The following is a 21922-nucleotide window of genomic DNA, read 5'->3' as shown; positions in this document are numbered from 1 at the left end:
TCGCAATACTTCCCTACACGAGTCAGATGTGCGGAAACAGAGCAGGGCCAGGGCAGCTAACGTTCTGCCCAGCTTGTCTTTAGGAGGCCACACAGATACACGACAGGCAGTCAAGTCAAGTCGTGTAAGTAGTCGAGCGGTCACCTGCGAGTTGGGAGTTAGCGGCAGTTAGCTCCGACTTCCCCACGAGTTGTCAGCAACAGCAGCAGGTATCAGCGAGTTGTCAACTAGCGGTCGTCGAGTCACCTCGGAACGGCCTTCGAGTTACCTGGTGGACGACGCGCTGCAATGCAGTGCTCACGGATTCCGCTTAGAACCGGTCACATACAACTTACTTTGTTGTCTCAGTGATCATTAGTGGAGTTGCTTATTTTACATTGCTTTTCCCCGTACGAGTTCAACTGTATGTGCTTTGCCTTGAATAAATGTGACAATTTTTGTTATTTCTATCACTCGTATCAGTGTAGCCATCTGGATAAAGTGAGAGTTACTTCGTATTCAACAGGACTCTGTGGAAACACAACAGTCGATGTCGGCGACCCTCGTTGCTAAGCGAGGAGTGGGACGATTCTGATATCATTAACCACTAGAGACGTGACACATTGCAACAGTTCGTGCACATAATTATCAAAAGGGAAATACGGAAAACAACTGAAACGTAATCTGTCTACAGCAAATCTACTTTAATTTAAAAAAGTAATCCGCAGACTCTTTTTTTATATCCGTTTCACAAAACTAGTTGGCGACATTGGAAATTTGTGGTAAGGTCTTATGGGACCAAACTGCTGAGGTCATCGGTCCCTAAGCTTACGCACTACTTAATCTAACTTAAACTAACTTACAGTAAGGGCAACACACACACCCACGCACGAGGGAGGGCTCGCACCTCCGACAGGGGGGGCCGCCCGGCCGGAGAAAATACGCCTCAAACCGGGCGGTTACCCCGCGCGACAGCGACATTTTGGCAGTCTTTCGCCAACATGCTCTTATCTTCAGGTCCCGTATTTTGTTATTACCTTATGTTGTTCGTGTGCATTCTTTCAAGAGGTAATGCTTTTTCTGGCTGCTGGAAGAGTATGCATAGCACGACGTAAATTAATGTCATAATAGAATATGGATGCATGCACGTAGCAGGACGGTTCCAAGCATCGTCATGAGGACTAGTTTTCCTATTTTGGTCCACACTGCCACATCTCAAATTATGGAAAGCAAAGAGGTTCCGGGAGAAGAGTTTTGTTTCACGGTATCGAAGATCAAGAATTGCTCATAGCTCCTAAGAAACGCGTTTTAGAACCCATGTTTACTTGAATCTCTTGTTTAGAATAGTCATTCTTGTCACGTTCCTGCATATTGACCATTGCTCCTGGAAAACCGTGTATACTGATGATGTTTTTCTGGAGGGTGGATGCCGCGCAGAGTAGCCGCGCGGTTTGAGGGGTCATGTCATGGACTGCGCGGACCCTGCCGCCGGAGGTTCGAGTCTCGTTCTTAGCATAAGTCATTGTGTGTAAGACTAGGGACCGATGACCACCGATGACCTCAGCAGAGTCCCTTAGGAATTCACAGACACACATTTTGAGGGGTGGCCTTGTGAGGAAGTGAAATGTGAGCGATAGACGGGGCTGAATAGAAGCTTTTGGAATGTGGTGCTACAGAACAGTCCTGAAGACAGATAGATCGACTAACTAATGAGAGGTACTGAATCGAGCTGGAGAAAAAAAAGAGGCGTACAGCAAGAATTAAAAGAAGGAATCGGTTGACAGGACGTATCTTGATGCTCCAGTGGAAGGTTAATTTGGTAAGGAGGGACGTGTAGAGGGTAATCATTGCATCTGGGGCAGAGACCTGACCACAGTACTAGCACCTCCAAACAGATGTAGGGTGCAGTGGCTACGCAGAGGTGACCAGGGGGTTGCACCGGATGGAGTAGCGTGGAGAGCTGCCTCAAACCACAAGTCACAACAGCAAACAATACCATCGAAGAGCTCAAACAGTTCCATTGCAATATGAATAAATTTCATTGGTAATGAACCCTGTGTATGAAACTTCCTGACAGATTAAAACTGTGTGCCCGACCGAGACTCGAACTCGGGACCTTTGCCTTTCGCGGGCAAGTGCTCTACCAACTGAGCTACCGAAGCACGACTCACGCCCGGTACTCACAGCTTTACTTCTGCCAGTACCTCGTCTCCTGCCTTCCAAACTTTACAGAAGCTCTCCTGCGAAGCTTCTGTAAAGTTTGGAAGGTAGGAGACGAGGTACTGGCAGAAGTAAAGCTGTGAGTACCGGGCGTGAGTCGTGCTTCGGTAGCTCAGTTGGTAGAGCACTTGCCCGCGAAAGGCAAAGGTCCCGAGTTCGAGTCTCGGTCGGGCACACAGTTTTAATCTGTCAGGAAGTTTCATATCAGCGCACACTCCGCTGCAGAGTGAAAATCTCATTCTGGAACCCTGTGTATAACTGTAGTACTCACCTGTCCGCCAAGTGCTGCGACCACGCACAGAAATGCTACAGTGTGCACGGGGTGCATTTTTAAGCACAGTTGTCGTTAGGATCCCTCAAAGGACTCGCGGCTCGCCAGACAATGGCACAACTAGTAGACGGGTGTTAAGGAAACGTCCGCTGCTGCTACCAGAACTGCTGTGTCCGTATCACGCTATACCAGCGCTGTTTTGTGCCAAGCGGACTCACAAGTAGCACAAGAAGTCTCCTGGCGATAAGATAAATTCGTGTCACTCATCCAGAAACCTATTGATAGAGGAGCAGGTACTCGAAAACCCGGAGTGTTTTATGTAAGTATTGCTTGAAAGTCACCTGTATCCTGTCAACCAGTTCGACACTTACCTTCACCTGAATCTCTACGATACCTGACAACAGCTAGAAGCCTCGTTGCTTCTCTTCCAGACAGTAAGGGCGTGACCATTTTAAGACTCCTCAAAGAAGCGAGTGCTCAAAAAACGTCACCCTTTTCATGGACGACAACTTCTAATCCACGAGGGGGGTTTGAAAAGTCCGTGAAAAGTCCGAGAGATGGCACCACCGGCGCGTATCGAGGTCATGTTTAGTTAGTAGCGTCTTTGGAAAGAACGCACACGAAGTTTCAGCCATGTTGGGTTGGTCTATTTCTTTGTGTTCGCCATTGGTGTGAATCAAAGAACTCGAGTGATTGTCAAAAAATGGACGAAAAAGAATTTCGCATTGTGATTAAACATTACTTTATGAAAGGCAAAACGCCTCAGGAAACTAAAGAGAAGCTTGATAAACATTACGGTGACTCTGTACCTTCGATAAGAACAGTTTATAAGTGCTTTGAAATTTTTCAGAGTGGCCATATGGGCACAAGTGATGCTGAACGTTCTGGACGACCTGTGGAGGTTACGGCTCCAGAAGTCATTGATAAAATCCACGATATGGTGATGGATGACAGAAGAGTTAAGGTGCGTGAGATTGCTAGTGCTGCGAGCATCTCGAATGAACGGGTACATAATATTTTGCATAAACATTTGGACATGAGAAAGCTATCCACAAGATGGGTTCCGCGATTGCTCACGCTTAACCAAAAACGGAATCGTGTAAAGTGTTCCGAGAATGGTTTGCAGCTGTTCAGGAAGAATCCGCAGGACTTTAAGCGTCGTTTCGTCGCTGCGGATGAAACATGGATACATTGCTATACTCCTGAGACCAAACAACAATCTAAACAATGGGTTACCAAGGGATATCTGCACCAAAAAAGGCGAAGACCATTCCTTCGGCCGGTAAGGTTATGGTGACTATTTTTTGGGAGTCTCAAGGGATAATCCTCATCGACTATCTGGAAAAGGATAAAACTATCACAGGTGCATATTATTCATCGTTATTGGATCGCTTGAAAACCAAACTGCAAGAAAAACGCCGACGATTGGACCTCAAAAATGTCCATTTCCATCACGACAATGCACTAGAACACAGCTCAGCAGTTGTGGTCGCAAAATTATTGCAAATACGATTCCAACTCGTTTCACATCCCCCCTATTCTCCAGACTTGGCTCCCTCGGACTACTATTTGTTCCCAAATTTGAAGAAATGGCAGGCGGGACAAAGATTTTATTCGAACGAGGAGGTGATTGCAGCAACTAATAGCTATTTTGCAGACTTGGACAGTTCGTATTATTCGGAAGGGATCAACAAATTATAACAGCGTTGAATGAAGTGTATAAGTCTAAAAGGAGACTATGTCGAAAAATAAAAAAGGTTTACGCCAAACACGAAAGTAGTTTTTGTTTTTGCACGGACTTTTCAAACGCCCCTCGTATTGCTGTTTTATGCTCACGCTATTGGCTGCATTTACACTGTAGTGTCAGTATCTAGATAGTTTCAGTAGAACTTGGAATAATTTATAGGAAGCCATAGTGTAGCGCTGCATTAAGCTGCCGGACAGCATATGCGTCACAGCAATGTATACGAAAAGGATTGCAGGACGAGCCTGTCGTACTCAGTGGGAAACTGCAGCGCACAGCAGTAATAGCTGGAGCAGGCATGACGGCGTCACCATACCAGCGCTAAACTCTTGTTATGAGCGACTGAGGTTTTACTGCAACAGGTGCATACCAGAGCCATACAAATAGCAGCGGATTTTGAGGCAGAGATTTTCCGAGTCCAGCAGCAACATCACGACACGGCGGTCACGCTAGACGACAAGACGACTGCGCACCGCCACGGGTTCGAGACCAGATCGGGCCAGCTGCCTCCAGCACTGAGTCTCCTTGCGGCTTGGCGGCACGGCGCCGCTAACCCGCCGCCCACGCCTTCCGGGGGCAGTGGGTCGTGTCCCGCGCACGGCAGTCCCCCCCTGTCATCGCAGTGGGCGTCGCTGGGCCAGAGATCGCAGAACGCTGTCCCGAACGACAGGGAGCTCTGCTGATGTCAGCGCCATCTCAGCCATCCTCTTCTTGTTGGGAATCTTTACAGAGCCCACAACAAACTGTTAAGCAAACGCAGTGGAACGAGAACCGCTGAGGACTCGTAAGGAAGCAGTCCACATTTTATCCTTATTTTGCACCTACAGACGTGATTGTATTCAACACACTGGAATTATGAATTAAAAAACGCCTTCAGTCCCAAATTTTCGGGTTTTATTGAATACACGATGCATTTCGGACACTGTGGGCGCATCCTCAAGTGTAAGTTGTCTTAGTACATGATCTATTTTTGCTCTTAAATGAAGTCAGTGCATGTTCCTGTTCTTTTCGTGAGAAAAACGTGCATTTCACCTCATGCAGGAGCAAAAATAAATCATGTACTGAGACAACTTACACCTGACGATTGCCACTCAGGGTCTCAAATGCATCGTGTGTTTAATAAATCCCGAGAATTTGCGACTGAGGGCGTTTTTTAATTCATACTTCCATGCGACATTCAGTCCTAACGTCATTACTTCACGCCAATCTCCATAAATACCCCAGTTGTCCGGTTCTGAATACAGATGGCTATTACGTGTATTGACAGCCACGTGTTAGATGTGCAAGCACTCCTCGCGAACGCTGCTTGCTGCTGCTGACATGAAAACATCCAAAGTAACCACCACCTCCCACTCGTGGGACTTTGCATTCGTTGCCGCCTACCGCATTGCTGACTGAGAGACAGAGGGACTCCAAACACATCTCACAGTGCTTATCGCACAGAAATCACCGTTGCTGCTGGGAGAGAGGCTGCCACTGTTCCTGATCGTCTCGGCAGGCACTTTGGGGTGCCGGGGCCTACCTTCCTGTCAGGCCAGGATTATCTGACCACAGCACTTCCGACAGCGTCCCGGTCGTCTTCATCTTCCAGAGCGACACTGAGTACCCTACAAACACTGGCGGCTCACTCGTACACTACGCGTTCGCCTGCAGGTCGCCGGGCGGCAGCCCGCAACACTTCAGTTGAACTGCTGGGGTAGCAGCCTCGGCAACGAACCGAGACGCGGCAACGGCAGGGGCCAGTGGAGTTCCACCGTGTCACAGGCAGGAGGCGTCAGCCGAGGCTGACCAGGAGACACTCAACTGTGCGTCTTAACCAACAACTCTTAACAAGCCAGTCACGTTTTATTAGCGCCAAAACGACCACATCACCGTCCTGACCACATAAAGGTGTCCCGCTCAGCACTCTCACAGCACATGTGGCTAATATCATTTCATTAGCACACAGAGCACCGACCGCCCTTCATCACTGTACTCCATGCACTAAGTCAGTACCAGCTACGTGTGACAATTGTAGACGATTCGGTCATTTACCACACGACGGCTTTAGGCCATGATCCAGTTTGGAAACTAATGCATTTCATTGTTTCTGTAATGTAAGTGAACCTTCTCCCCATTTCTCTTCACTTCGTTTATACGGCTGGTCCCGGCGGAGGTTCGACTCCTCCCTCGGGCATGGGTGTGTGTGTTTGTCCTTAGGATAATTTAGGTTAAGTAGTGGGTAAGCTTAGGGACTGATGACCTTAGCAGTTAAGTCTCATAAGATCTCACACACATTTGAACTTCTTTTATAAGTCCAGTAACTGTACAGGTAACAGCGGCAACAAACGACTACGACAATTAAGAATCCTCGAGCAACGTGTTCACGTGTTAATACGAAGCTGTGCGATACCGGTACTGGCGAGATTCTTGCGAGTGTAAAATCACAGCAAAGAGAAGTGTAAAATTACAGCAAAGATAAGTTAGCGTTAGATGACTTGAATAGGACGAATAAAGAAGAATTATTTGACAAATAGCCGGCCGCGGTGGTCTAGCGGTTCTAGGCGCTCAGTCCGGAACCGCTCGATTGCTACAGTCGCAGGTTCGAATCCTGCCTCGGGCGAGGATGTGTGTGATGTCCTTAGGTTAGTTAGGTTTAAGTAGTTCTAAGTTCTAGGGGACTGATGACCACAGATATTAAGTCCCATAGTGCTCAGAGCTATTTGAACCATTTATTGAGAAATGATATCGTTGAAGCATTAGCAAATATTCCACGATGTTCAGGAGGAGGTCTTAATGATGGAAATGACAATGATGCAGGCCACCGTACGATCGCTGATTACGAAATTATAGCCTTATAGCCATCTGCTCATCTGCAGACAATGACGACAGTGATCATGCTATAGCTGAGGACGCTGGCTCTCAATTTGAGGACATCGCGAAACATACACAGGGCACAACACACGGGATCGCTGTTGACTGGTATAGAATCAAAATGGTTCAAATGGCTCTGAGCCCTATGGGACTTAATATCTGAGGTCATCAGTCCCCTAGAACTTAGAACTACTTAAACCTAACTAACCTAAGGACACCACACACATTCATGTCCGAGGCAGGATTCGAACCTGCGACCGTAGCAGTCGCGCGGTTCCCGACTGAGCGCCTAGAACCGCGAGACCACCGCGGCCGGCGACTGGTTTAGAAGTCCAGGCAGAAACGACTTCAATCAAACTGATGCTGGCGGAACGCTATCATGTTGGTGCAGAACACCAGCGACCTATGAATCTTGCTGAAGACAAACTTACTCATTATTTGAGGTTATTAAACTCAATGTGTTTCTTTTTCAGTATTTGTCCATAATTTATATGAAAGTAATATATAGCCTTTCTGAACGGGACATGCTTTGCTCGGGCTTTCTCTTTTCATTTCTTTCTTGAACTGGTGAAAAATGTTCAGGTTAATCGTCTCATTTGTGTAGCACCTACCTTATTCGAAGTATTTCTTTACAAACTGAAATTGAAATTTTTTCGGTTGCAAGGGCGAGTAAGCTCTGTGTTTATCCAGAATTTCGACACGCTACGCATATTTGTAAACCAGGGACATTGGGGAAGTGGGGTAAATAGTTTATAAAGTTTTGAAAATTTGGGAAAACACCCATAAGGGATGCAGTAGTAATAAACAGAAAAGTTTCCTCCTCTACCGTGTTAGCATCCACCCACCACACCCGGTGAGACAACAGGCGAGTTGTGGCGCCCTGAAAACGTACTACTTTTGGTGTTGGCGTGGCCATGCAGGCCCCTCGGCAGGCCAACCACATGGTACCGGACAAGAGGGGTAGCCCAAGCACGTGGTCCGGGGACCGCGTGGCTGGGAGTTCCATGGTGACACTGTGTCAATGAAGGAGACACGCCGGGAGTGCCAAAGCTGGCGGACTTTGTGAAACCTTAATGGCTGACATTTCACAGTTCCTATAGAAACTAATAGTAGCCAGACGAATCATGTTACTTCAAAAAGAAACATGTACATTACCATTATTTGGATAACGATTCTGATAGTGCAATCAGATTTTCAATATATTTATTAGTTTAAAGTTTAGTATCTCACGATAAATTGTACAAGTAACACCCAACAACGAATTTCCAAAATCTAAATGGTTCATCCGATTTTGTCGATCGACGTGTCTTTAGAAAGCTATTGGTGTAAACCTAAATTGGTATAAACTACAGGCATGTAACTTGTACAGTACGTGAGTTATTGGAGGTCAAAGTGGCTGATTACTATTAATCGCGTCAGGCCATAAGTACTCCACAGTTACACCAAAAAACAGTAGCAGCATGCTTATAAATATATTTATTCGTCTATGTCGTTGTTTATATTCGATATGTTGTTGTTGTTGTCTTCAGTCCTGAGACTGAATATATAAATTGGTTAAATATTTACTGTATTTTAGAAAGCACAGAGACATTAGGCTACTGACCTACCTTTTGTTTCTATTCCTTTGATATATGTTTATTTGATTTGTTTATGTATTTAATAATGTGTGTTAGAGCGTGGTCCAGTAATAGGAATATTTATTTAATTTCAAGTTATTTGAGTGTAAATCCATTATTTTGAATGTGTTTCATTATATTTGTGAGTGTGCGTTGGCTTGAAGACATGGTGGGATCACTCTAGCCAATCACAGCGCTCGTGAATGGGGAGACTGGGTGGAAGTGTGGGCAGTACGGGAGAAGACACGGGAGAGTCCTGGGCAGTACGGTGCGAGGGAGAGTCGCACAGGACACGAGGAGAGACTTGGAGAGTGTGGAGCGGTTTGTGCGTGGTCACGGGAGATAGAAATATTTCGTGGTGCCGACTTGTGCACTTGTGAGATTCCAGTGGCTTCTGCAGTGGATACATGGTATGCGTTTAGAAGTGAATATGTCGCGAGCCATGTTGTTGCTCATAACTGATTACGTGAAGTAGGAATTTGTAGTTTCCCTGTTATTCAACTTATATTTTATTTAATTGCTGGACCATCGACACCAGTAAGTGTTTTACAGTAATAAAGGCCATTCTTAAAGGTACTTCTGCTATCGTACTCGTCAGTTAAAGTCGTTAAAATGGTACCTGCATGTTTTATTTAATTGCAATCTTTCATTTGTAAATTTCTATGTAACATCCAAAATTCGCAACTGCCGAGTGATAGGAACCTTCGACCATTTGATTCATGTGTATATTCATATTGTATATTGTAGACTCAGCAATATTTGGCTTGTAATGCGGTAACTATGTATCCCAGCCCCTAGACAACGAAACCAGCCAAAACTTTCAATATTTTAACTCTGTGTCTGAGGGAATATAGTTGAGGGCCACACCACATTTCATTCTATTTGAAAGTCCGCACCCCTTAACTCAGCTTCTTTTAAACATTTTTCAATGTTTATCAAAAAACGGTTCATTTCTTGAAGACACTTCCTATGAAAAAAATAAAAAATAGTGAAATTCCGCTCAGGGAAGGTCATATATACGTTTCAAGCACGATAACCAGTTTGTGACACATTCTGTCTCGAAGATTAAATATCCATTACCCTAAGACCTTGTCACAATTTTAAATTTTTCTTCTGTTTCTTCAAAACTACTTGCCTTTTGTATATACAGAAACATATGTGTAGCAAATAAATTTTAGCACTAAAATCTGAAGGTAAAAAGAAAAATTCGTTTTAAAACTGACTTTTACTGATTCAGAGAAACTCTACTATACAGCTCTTTGTTCAGGATTACGCTCCTTAAAATTCATATCACATGCAAAATCATTTGACATGAGAGTTAAGAATTGTTGTAGAATTAATCAACTACTACTGTCTTTCTTCTTCTTCTTCTTCTTCGTTTCACCCAACTTTGGGGTACGTTGAATCAATCACTTCTGTGTGTTCTGTGCCTTTCTTTTCGCCCAGTACTGCTTCATTCTTTCTGATCTTGCTTTTCTTTCCTCATCAGAGATGACAATCGTTCTTTTCTTTCTATTTTGGAGCTGGAATCCCTCTTTTCTGTCTTTGCTTATCATTTTTGCGGTCCTGTCTGTGAGCATTTTTTCTGTGATGAGTAGTTCTCTTAAGTCTTTCTCTGTTTGGATAAACCAATTTGGTTTGGATTTTTTATTCCTGAAGTAGTCAAACATTCTTTTTGTAAGTCTATTTGGGTTCATTCTGAGAATGTGCCCATAAAACTCAATTCTTCTTTTCCTCATTGTATCCGAAAGTTTTTCTGTGGTTTTGTAGAGTGTTTCATTTTTGGTATGAATTAGTTTGTCATTATGAAATTTGGGGCCTAAAATTTTTCTCAATATTTTTCTTTCCTTGATCTCTAGCCTTTCAATTGGGCCATGGTTAGTGATAGATAATGTCTCAGCTGCATATAGTGCTTCTGGTTTAATGACAGTGTTGTAATGTTTTATTTTTGAATTCCATGAGAGGGACTTTTTATTATAAGTATTTTTAGTAAGCTGAAAGGCTAGTTCAACTTTGTTTCTTCTTAATTCTATTGCTTTTTTCTCAATCCATTCACCAAGATATTTGAATTCTTTAACAATTTCGATCTTTTGGTCTCTTACTTTAAGATATTTCATTGGCTTTTTTATATTTGTGATTATTTTGGTTTTTTCAAAAGAAATTTTAAGGCCTATTTTCTCTGCTTGTTTCTGTAATTCGAGGATCTGTTCTTTGGCTTCTTCCCATGTTTCAGCTAGTAGGGCCATATCATCTGCAAATGCTAGGCAATTAACCTTGATGCCTTTGTTTTTTGTTCCTAGTCGGATTCCACTATTGATTTTCTTGTTCCATTCTCTTACTATTTTTTCTAGGGCACAGTTAAATAACAATGGAGAGAGTCCATCACCTTGTCGTACTCCAGTTTTTATCTCAAATAGGTCTGAGAGTTCTCCCATAAATTTAATTTTGGAGTATGTGTTGGTGATGGTTTCTCTAATTAGGTTTGTAGTTTTATTGTCTAGGTTCAATTCTTTTAATATGGAGATTAGAGATTCCCTGTCTATGGAGTCGTACGCCTTTTGAAAGTCAATGAATGTGATGACATACGCTTTTGCTCTCGATTTTTGGTAGGCCATAAGATTTTTGAGGTTTAGAATTTGTTCTGTCTTTATTACACATATATCAAATAAGGTTTTGCATCACCCCGGTTCCCAAAACTCCTGAAGATAGACGTTGACTGTGGATATTGTATCACAGACACAGTCCTTTTGACTGTTCAGAGGTGTCACTAAACCCGCCCAAAGATGTAAACAACCACGCATGAGCAGCCCTTATTAGACGGAGGGTGTCCGACAGCAGAGCAGTTCCAGTCATTCCACCAGGAAGGTGGTACACGGCTCGTGTTATCTGCAGTTCAACCATGCCTAGGCGGTCAATACGGCGGTTGGATCGCGTCCGCATTGTTAGTTTGTGCCAGGAACGGCTCAGAACAAGGGAAGTGTCCAGAAGTCTCGGAGTGAACCAAAGCGATGTTGTTCAGACATGGGGGAGATACAGAAAGACAGGAACTATCGATGACATGCCTCGCTCAGGCCGCCCAAGGGCTACTACTGCAGTGGATGACCGCTACCTACGGATTATGGGCCGGAGGAACCCTGACAGCAACGCCAAGATTTGAATAATGCTTTCCGTGCAGCCACACGACGTCGTGTTACGACTCAAACTGTGCGCAATAGGATGCACGAAGCGCAACTTCACTCCCAACGTCCATGGCTAGGTCCATCTTTGCAACGAAGACGCCATGCAGCGCGGTACAAATGGGCCCAACAACATGCCGAATGGACCGCTCAGTATTGGCATCACGTTCTCTTCACCGATGAGTGTTGCATATGCCTTCAACCAGACAATCGTCGGAGACGTGTTTGGAGGCAGTCCGGTCAGGCTGAACGCCTTAGAAACACTCTCCAGCGAGTGCAGCAAGGTGGAGGTTCCCTGCTGTTTTGGGGTGGCATTATGTGGGGCCGACGTACGCCGCTGATGGTTATGGAAGGCGCCATAACGGCTGTACGATACGTGAATGCCATCCTCCGACAGATAGTGCAACCATATCGTCAGCATATTGACGAGGCATTTGTCTTCATGGACGACAATTCGCGCCCCCATCGTGCACATCTTGTGAATGATTTCCTTCAGGATAACGAAATTGTTCGATTAGAGTGGCCAGCATGTTCTCCAGACATGAACCCTATCGAATATACCTGTGATGGATTGAAGAGGGCTGTTTATGGGCGACGTGAACCACCAACCACTCTGAGGGATCTACGCCGAACCGCCATTGGGGAGTGGGACAATCTGAAGCAACAGTGCCTTCATGAACTTGTGTATAGTATGTTACCACGAATACAGGCATGCATCAACGCAAGAGGACGTGCTACTGGGTATTAGAGGTAACAGTGTGTACAGCAATCTGGAGCACCGCCTCTGAAGGTCTCGGTGTATGGTGGTACAACATGCAATGTTTTTTAAGAAAGAAGCTTAAATTTTTTTTACCTACCCCATTCCGTTAAATGGGACGAAATGCATATATTATACCTATAGATTTATTGGTTCCTATCCAAGAATTTATCTGTGGTGTGGAAGGAGCTGTGAAGCGCGTTGTGAAGCGGCGTTTGCCTGGAGCTGTCAGTGCTAACAGAGAAGCAACACTTCGTGAAATAACCGCAAAAAACAATGGGACGCATGACGAATGTATCCGTTAGGACGGTGCGGGGAAGTTTGGCGTTAATGTGCTACTGCAGCAGACGACCGGCGCGAGTGCCTTTGCTAACAGCACGGCATCATCGCCTGCAGCGCCTCTGCTGGGTTGGTGGCCATAGCGGTTGGATATTAGAGGACTGGAAAACGGTGGTCTTCTCGGACTAGTCCCGATTTCAGTTGGTAAGAGGTGATTGCAGTGATATGGTGTGGGCTGTGTTTACATTAAATGGACTGGGTGCCTCTGGTCCAACTGGACCGATCACTGACTGGAACTGGTTCTGTTCGACTACTTGCAGACCATGTGCAGCCATTCATGGACTTCACGTTTCCAAAAAACGATGGAGTTTCTATGGACGACAATGCGCCATGTCCTTGGGGCACAGTTCTTCGCGACTGGTTTGAAGAACATTCCGGACAGTTCGAGCGAATGACTTGGCCACCCAGTTCGCCCGACATGAGTCCCATATATAACATTTACGGCATGTAATTGAGAAGCCAGTTCGTGCACAAACTCCTACATCTGCAACACTTTCCCAATTATGGACTGTTACACAGGCAGCATGGATCAATATTTTTTGGAGGGGACTTGCAACCACTTGGTGAGTGCATGTGCCGGCCGCGGTGGCCGAGCGGTTCTAGGCGCTGCAGTCTGGAACCGCGCGACGGCTGCGGTCGCAGGTTCGAATCCCGCCTCGGGCATGGATATGTGTGATGTCGTTGGGTTAGTTAGGTTTAAGAAGTTGTAAGATGTTAAGTCCCATAGTGCTCAGAGCCATTTGAACCATCTGAGTGCGTGTCACGTCGAGTTGCTGCACTATCTCGGGAAAAAGGAGCTCCGACCCGACATAGAGAGGTGTCCCATGAATGTTGTCGGCGCAGCGTGCTATCTACTTGCGCAGCTTTCTGGTTAATTACGTTGCTTAATATATTCATGCCGACATACCTTACTCACTTCAGTCGTGTAGAAGAGTGTGAGCCTCATCCTTCCATTACTTGCTTACAGGCACAAATGTTTCCAATTTCTTCGTCTCTCTTTCAAAATTCAAATGGCTCTGAGCACTATGGAACTTAACATCTGTGGTCATCAGTCCCCTAGAACTTAGAACTACTTAAACCTACCTAACCTAATGACATCACACACATCCATGCCCGAGGCAGGATTCGAACCTGCGACCGTACCAGTCGCGCGGTTCCGGACTGCGCGCCTAGAACCGCTAGACCACCGCGGCCGGCGTCTCTCTTTCCGAAACAGGTTTACGGCAAATAAAGTAGATGGTTGGGTCCAGCGTTATTCTTCTCTCCGAAGACAAAAAAAAAGAGATTAACAAGAAATACCACATAACATAAAAAACTGGAGCGCCCCGCACGGCTTTAGTAAGTCTACGACATAAACTCAACTGAACTGGGCGCATGCGAGAAAAACAGCAGTGACAGTAGAAGACGAACGGTGAGTGAATGGGAAGAGAACTTCCCGATTTCATTGTTGGGCACCTAGTCCGGATTTTAACAAGACAGTTCCATCAAGTAGAAAATATACCGTATTTTACGAAGACGCATTTATTTCTTAGAAAAATTGCCTACAAAATTTCGGGGCGTCTTATACTCTACATTAATATGAAAACGTACAGTGTTTGATTTAATAATCCCGCCAGTTTTAAAGATGGCCGTATATTCGATGCCGCGCGAGACCTGTCTCTGTCTGACTACACTGGGCTCAACTGGCAGCAGCAGTGCACCGATGCGACGAACATGAGTTACGGGGATTCGCAAGCGTGCCGAGACTGCCTCCCTCCAGCATCGGCGGCACAAACCCAGAACACCGTCTGGCCTGTGAGGCGTCACTGCAGTACACGGTGCTCGTCTGCATCTACATCTAGACCTACATCTACATCTACATCTACATGCATACTCCGCAAGCCACCCGTCGGTGTGTGGCGGAGGGTACCTTGAGTATCTCTATCGGCTCTCCCCTCTACTCCAGTCTCGTATTGTTCGTGGAAAGAAAGATTGTCGGTATGCCTCTGTGTGGGCTCTAATCTCTCTGATTTTATCCTCATGGTCTCTTCGCGAGATATACGTAGGAGGGAGCAATATACTGCTTGGCTCCTCGGTGAAGGTATGTTCTCGAAACTGCAACAATAAACTTCAACAAAAGCCCATACCCAGCTACTGAGCATCTCTCCTGCAGAGTCTTCCACTGGAGTTTATCTATCATCTCCGTAACGCTTTCGTGATTACTAAATGATCCTGTAACGAAGCGCGCTGCTCTCCGTTGGATCTTCTCTATCCCTTCTATCAACCCTATCTGGTACGGATCCCACACTGCTGGGCAGTATTCAAGCAGTGGGTGGACAAGCGTACTGTAACCTACTTCCTTTGTTTTCGGACTGCATTTCCTTAGGATTCTTCCAGTGAACCTCAGTCTGGTATCTGCTTTACCGACGGTTAATTTTATATGGTCATAACTCCTAATGCGCACTCCTAGATAATTTATGGAATTAACTGCTTCATGTATTGTAGGTAAATGATAAAGGATCTTTCTATGTATTGGCAGCACATTACACTTGTGTACATTGAGATTCAATTGCCATTCCCTGCACCGTGCGTCAATTCGCTGCAGATCCTCCTGCATTTCAGTACAATTTTCCATTGTTACAACCGCTCGATATACCACAGCATCATCCGCAAAAAGCCTCAGTGACTTCAGCTTGAACTGAAAGTGATCTGTGTTATCGGCTACATACAATATTTTTGTTAGCAGCTAGTTTCGTAACGGAAAAAAATGATGTGGGTTGTAAATAGAAAGTAATGGCATATTGAGAAGAATGTGGAAATAGAGCAGCTGAGTGGCGTTTCGGCCCTCCGCCAGCAGAAAAAAACATCCACGACTGGCGGGCTAGTAAAGAAGAGCTCGAAAAAATGAGGAAGACTAAATCTGTAAATAGAGGACTGAATGCAAAATGGCCAAAGCCAGAAGACGACAATTTTCGGGTGTTTTAAAGGCCAGTTTTGTCTTATAAACTAAGAATTTTTCTTTAGTCTCGTTTTGCAATGTAATAATTAAAATTGTAAAAATCTAATTTTTTAAAAATTGTTTAAAAATTAAGTTGCGTATACGGTACCAAATATATTTTCTAATTACAGTTCTCTTACAAAAATGAATCATTTTGAGCAAAAATTTGAAAAGTGGAATAGAAAAAGAGAAGACGCTCCTTTGGTACCAGGAGAGGGGGGAGGGGGGGGGGTTAGGTTTCTCACTACTACACTCCATATGAGTATTTTCCGAAAGTTTCAAAACTTTATAAATTGGTTCCCCCCATTTTCTATTTTTTGACTGATATGCCTACGGTATTTATTCTTTTTAAGACATTCGACTATCATCAACTGTTGGCCCTTCTGCTACACTGATAGTCAAAATGCACGCTAATCTTACCAGAAATTAGAAACATTTAAAGCTGAATGTTAAATTAGTTAAAATGACAGGAATTCGCGAATAAGTACTGTCTTGCCTTTCTTTTTCCTGTTAATTTATCCGCTTTTATGACATTGTTTAGAACCTTTTCTTGCTCTATCATATTGGTAACACTGAACTATTTTGTTACGGAAGTTCGCTCCCCTATTTACACTACTGGCCATTAAAATTGTTACACCAAGAAGAAATGCAGATGATAAACGGGTATTCATTAGACAAATATATTATACTAGAACTGACATGTGATTACATTTTCACGCAATTTCGGTGCATAGACCCTGAGAAGTCAGTACCCAGAACAACCACCTCTGTCCATAATAACGGCCTTGATACTCCTGGGCATTGAGCCAAACACAGCTTGGATGGCGTGTACAGGTACAGCTGCCCATGCAGCTTCAACACGATATCACAGTTCATCAAGAGTAGTGACTGGCGTATTGTGACGAGCCAGTTGTTCGGCCACCATTGACCAGACGTTTTCAATTCGTGAGAGATCTGGGGAATGTGCTGGCCAGGGCAGCAGTCGAACATTTTCTGTATCCAGAAAGGCCCGTACAGGACCTGCAACATGCGGTCGTGCGTTATGCTGCTCAAATGTAGGGTTTCGCAGGGATCGAATGAAGGGTAGAGCCACGGGTCGTAACACATCTGAAATGTAACGTCCACTGTTCAAAGTGTCGTCAACGCGAACAAGAGGTGACCGAGACGTGTAACCAATGGCACGCCATATCATCACGCCGGGTGATACGCCAGTATGGTGATGACGAATGCACGCTTCCAATTTGCGTTCATATTCCATATTCCATATTCCATATTCTGCTAACAGTCATTGGATCTCGACCAACGCGAGCAGCAATGTCGCGATACGATAAACCGCAATCGCGATAGGCTACAATCCGACCTTTATCAAAGTCGGAAACGTGATGGTACGCATTTCTTCTCCTTAAACATGACAGCAACGTTTCACCAGGCAAGCCCGGTCAACTGCTCTTTGTGTATGAGAAATCAGTTGGAAACTTTCCTCATGTCAGCACATTGTAGGCGTCGCCACTGGTGCCAACCTTGTGTGAATGCTCTGAAAAGCTAATTATTTGCATATCACAGCACCTTCTTCCCGTCGGTTAAATTTCGCGTCTGTAGCACGTCATCTTGGTGGTGTAGCAATTTCAATGGCCAGTAGTGTATTATAATTTCAATCGTTTCAGTTCTACTTAATCAAAAAAACTTTTTACAATGTAAACTAAACCTCGAGCTCATTACAGAACAATCTCGATATTTTTTCCGTGAAAAATACACTGATACGAAAGGGACAGGTCTATATCTATATCTACATACATACTGCGCAAGCCAACGTACAGTGAGTGCCGGCGGGTACCCTTTACCACAACTAGTAGTTTCGCTTTAGGTTCCATTGGTAAACAGAGCAAGAGAAAAACGACCGTCTATAAGTCTCCGTACCAGCACTGAGAACTCTAAGCTCATCTTTGTGGTTCTTACGCGAAATGTAGGTTGGCGACAGTAGAATCACTCTACAGTCAGCTTTAAAGTCCGGTTCTCTAAATTTTCTCGATAGCGTTCCTCAATAAGAACGTCGGCTTCCCTCCAGAGATCCTCTTCTGAGTTTCCGAGGCGCCTCTGTTATACTTGTGCGTTGTTCGAACCTACTGGTATGTGATCTGGTAGCCCGATTCTGGACTATTTCGATGTCTTCCTTCAATCCGACCTGATACGGATGCCAAACACTCGAGTAGTACTTGAGAATAGGTCGCACTACTCGTATTGTCCTATATGTGGTCTTCTTTACTGATCAACCACACTTGCCTAAAATTCTCCCAATAAAATGAAGTCGATCATTCCCCTTCTCTGTTACAACGTTTACATATTCACTCCATTTCATATCGGTATGCAACGTTACGAGTAGACATTTATTTGACGCCACTGTGTCAAGCAGGACACTACGAACCCTGCTTTCGAATATTAAGGATTTTTTTCCCACTCATCAGCATTAACTTTCATTTTTCCGCATTCAGAGCTAGCTTCCATTCATGACACCAATTAGAAATCTTGCCTGAGTCCTCTTGTATTCTCCTACAGTCAACGTCGACCATATCCCATACAGCACACCATCATCGGTAAACAGCCGCACACTGCTGCTTACCCTCTCCGCTGGATTATTTATGCATAACAAGAAGAGCAGCGGTCCTGTCACACTTCCCTCGGGCACTCCTGGGGATCCATTGCCTCTGATCAACACTCGCGGTCGAGGACAACATACTGGCTTCTGTTAGTTGGGTGTCGTGGTGACCACCGTGGTGCGATGGCGACAGCTTCGGGCACTCCGTACCACTTCAGTTGTCCAAAAAAACAGCAGCCGCCACCGCACAACCACTACTCGATGACACAAAGCGCAGCATCAGACACAAAAGCGAGTGATTGGCGGTGGCTGGTTTCGGAGGCATAGTCAACGCATTACTACATTAGTTTGTGAATGTACTGATTTCGGTATCTGTGTTGTTGGTGTGGACTTTAGTTGAAAGATTGATCTGATGCAGCTCTCCATGCTGCTCTACCCTGTGCAAGCCTCTTTATCTCCAAAAAAACTACTGCAACCTACATCCTTCTTACTGCAGTCATCTCTTGGCCTCCCTCTACGGTTTTCAGCCATTACGCGCTTTTCTCCAGTATTAAATTGGTGATCCCTTAATGCCTCAGAATGTGTCCTATCAACCGATCCTTTCTTCTAGTCAGGTTGTGCCACAAATTTCTATTCTCCCCAATTCTGTTCAGTACCTCCTCATAAGATACGTCATGTACCCATCTAACTTTGAGCATTATTCTGCAGCACCGCGTTTCAAAGGCTTCTGTTCTTTTTTTTTTCTAAACTTTTATTGTCCATATTTCACTTCCATACATGGCTACACTCTATACAAATATTTTCAGAAAGGACTCCCTGACACTTAAATTTCGACTCGATGTTAACAAATTTCTCTTCTTCACTAACGCTTTTCTTGCCATTGCCTGTCTACATTTTATATCCTCCCTACTTCGAGCGTCATCAGTTATTTTGCTTCCCAAATAGCGAAACTCATCTACTACTTTAAGTGTCTCCTTGCCTAATCTAATTCCCTCAGCATCAACTAATTCGACTACATTCCATTACCCTCGTTTTGCTTTTATTGATGTTCATCTTATATCCTACTTTCAAGACACTGTCCATTCCGTTTAACTACTGTACTCTTCCAAATCCTTTGCTGTCTGTGACAGAATTACAGTGTCACTGGCAAATCTTGAAGTTTTTCCATCTTCTCCCTGGACTTTAATTCCTATTCCAAATTTTTCTTTTGTTTCCTTTATTGCCTGCTGAGTATATAAATAACATCGGGGGTAGGCTACAACCGTGTCTCACTCCCTTCACAACCATTGCATTACTTTCGTGCCTCTCGACTCTTATAACCGCCAGCTGGTTTCTGCACAAATTGTAAATAGCCTTTCTCCTCCTGCCACGTTTAGAATTTGAAACAGAGCATTCGTGTTTACATGTAAATAAATAAACGTGTGTCTTTATGACATTCACCTCAAGCGACACTATTTTTTCCGGAATTCCCGAATTATGGGGCTTTTCAATAAAACGGATGACCCACTGTCCCAGTAAGTCCGTAGGAACGAAGTTCCACCGTGCTTGGATACTAAAAGCGCTTACCTGAGTTATGAAGGCGGTGGCAACGAGGCAGAACGCCGCGAAGCTACGCGGCAGGGACATCCTGGGGGGTGACTGCGTCCAGTGGAGGGATGCGGGGCGGCTGGAGCTGGAACGCACAGCACACGCGAGACAGACGGGTACCGGCAGAAACGTCAGGGGCCGTCTCACGGTCTCGTAGCTCCTACTAGGACTGCGTTTCGGCCTCGGTTTCCGCCGCGCAGCCGTCACCAATGCAATAGCTATGGTCGCCCGTGCGAGGATAAGATAAGAGCCGTCACACGTCCACCTAGACACTCGCCGACCTTCCAAGCCATAGCGACCTTCCTCGACGCTACGGCTCGCTCAAAATGTCGTTTACAAGTGTGGCGCTCGCAGGCAGGAGCTCTCTGCATCTGCGTCTGCTTCTGCATTGAGGTGACGAAAGTCACGGGATACCTTCCTAATATCCAGTCGGATCTCGTTTTGCCACGCGTATTGCAGAAACGTGACGTGGCATGGACTCAACGAGTGGTTGGAAGTCTCCTGCAGAGAAACTGAGACATGTTCCTCCTATAGCAGTCAGTAAATGGGAGAGTTCCTGGAGCAGGATTTTATGCACGAACTGACGTCGCGATTACGTCCCATTAATGTTCGATGGGATGCATATCGAACGATCTGGGTGGCAAAATCATTCCCTCGAACTGTCCAGAATATTCTTCAAACCATCAGCGAACTTTTGTCGCCCGGTGACATAGCGAATTGTCACCCATAAAAATTCGTCATTGTTTGGGGACATGAAGCACTTGAATGGCTGCAAATGGTGTCCAAGCAGCCAAACATAACCGATAATCGGTTCCTTTTAACCGGAGGACCCAGTGCATTCCGTGTAAACACATTATGGAGCCACCACAGTTACAATAGTTTTGGGCCAGCTTGTCTCACGAAAGGATTTAACGGCCTTATGACACCTGTCCCAAGTGAAGCAGTGCGCGTATCCAGCGCGCAGAGGCTGTTACGTCATACAGAGAAGTCGACTCACAACGGCGAGTTCTCTTCGTATTTCACTCGGTACTGGAATCACTGAAACAACATCACACACCCTCTTAATCACTAAACTTTAATTTCGTTCCTCCTCCCCTTTTGGGTTCTCCACTTTTTCAGGTTATCGACTGCATGTCATTTTGCATAGAGCAGCTGCAGCATTCGAAATGCAGTCGATCGAAACGATACACTGTCGAGGATTCACACTGATGAACCAAAATATTGAGACCCCCTGGTTAACAGCATGTTGGCACACACTTCGGAACGCAATACAGCAGCGATGCTACGTTCGATTTATTCGAAAATTCCTGGCAGGCGTCTGGAGATATGCGCCACTACAGGTCACACAGTTACGAATAAATTACGGGCCGTTGATTTGTGGGCTCGGTGCTGGTGCCCCGTAGCATCCCAGGCAGATTGCAGCGAATTTGGTGGCCGAGACCTCGAAATGAGTTCTTATTTGAATTGAAATTTGTGGTAAGGTCTTATGGGACCAAACTGCTGAAGTTATCGGTCCCTAAGCCTACACACTACTTAATATAACCTAAACTAACTTACGCTATGGACAACACACACACATCCGTGCCGGGGGAGGACCCGAACCGCCGACGGGGGGAGCATGAGTTCTTATCTTGCCCATCACCCCACAGCAGTGACTCTATCCTTCTGACGCCTACAGATGTCCTGCCGGAAGAGGCCACCGCCGTCTGGGAACGGGTGAAGCAATTCGTGATACGCGATACACTTGGTGTGTGGAAATGTTTACCAAGTCCGTTGCTGTCGGGACATCCTTGGTTACTACAGGGTGCTT

At 45.2% G+C, this 21922-nt stretch overlaps 1 protein-coding gene across 2 annotated transcripts in view; it reads right to left on the bottom strand.

The window, feature by feature from the left end:
- LOC126425254 (GILT-like protein 1) overlaps nt 1–20306 on the bottom strand; it is a 48633-nt gene extending 28327 nt beyond the window's left edge. The window contains exon 1 of one of the 2 annotated variants that reach the window (XM_050088224.1): nt 20092–20306. In XM_050088224.1, coding sequence (XP_049944181.1) covers nt 20092–20151 — 60 coding nt within the window. In that variant the 5' untranslated portion in view covers nt 20152–20306. Of the gene's footprint in view, nt 1–2470; nt 2573–20091 lie in introns of those variants that run through there. The other variant, XM_050088225.1, reaches the window with a different exon arrangement.
- Nucleotides 20307–21922: the final 1616 nt, after the last annotated feature.

This window comes from Schistocerca serialis, chromosome 10 (genome assembly GCF_023864345.2).
Source record: "Schistocerca serialis cubense isolate TAMUIC-IGC-003099 chromosome 10, iqSchSeri2.2, whole genome shotgun sequence".
NCBI classification, from domain to species: domain Eukaryota; kingdom Metazoa; phylum Arthropoda; class Insecta; order Orthoptera; family Acrididae; genus Schistocerca; species Schistocerca serialis.
Note: the sequence above shows the minus strand (reverse complement) of the source record. Positions and strands in the feature narration are given on the sequence as shown.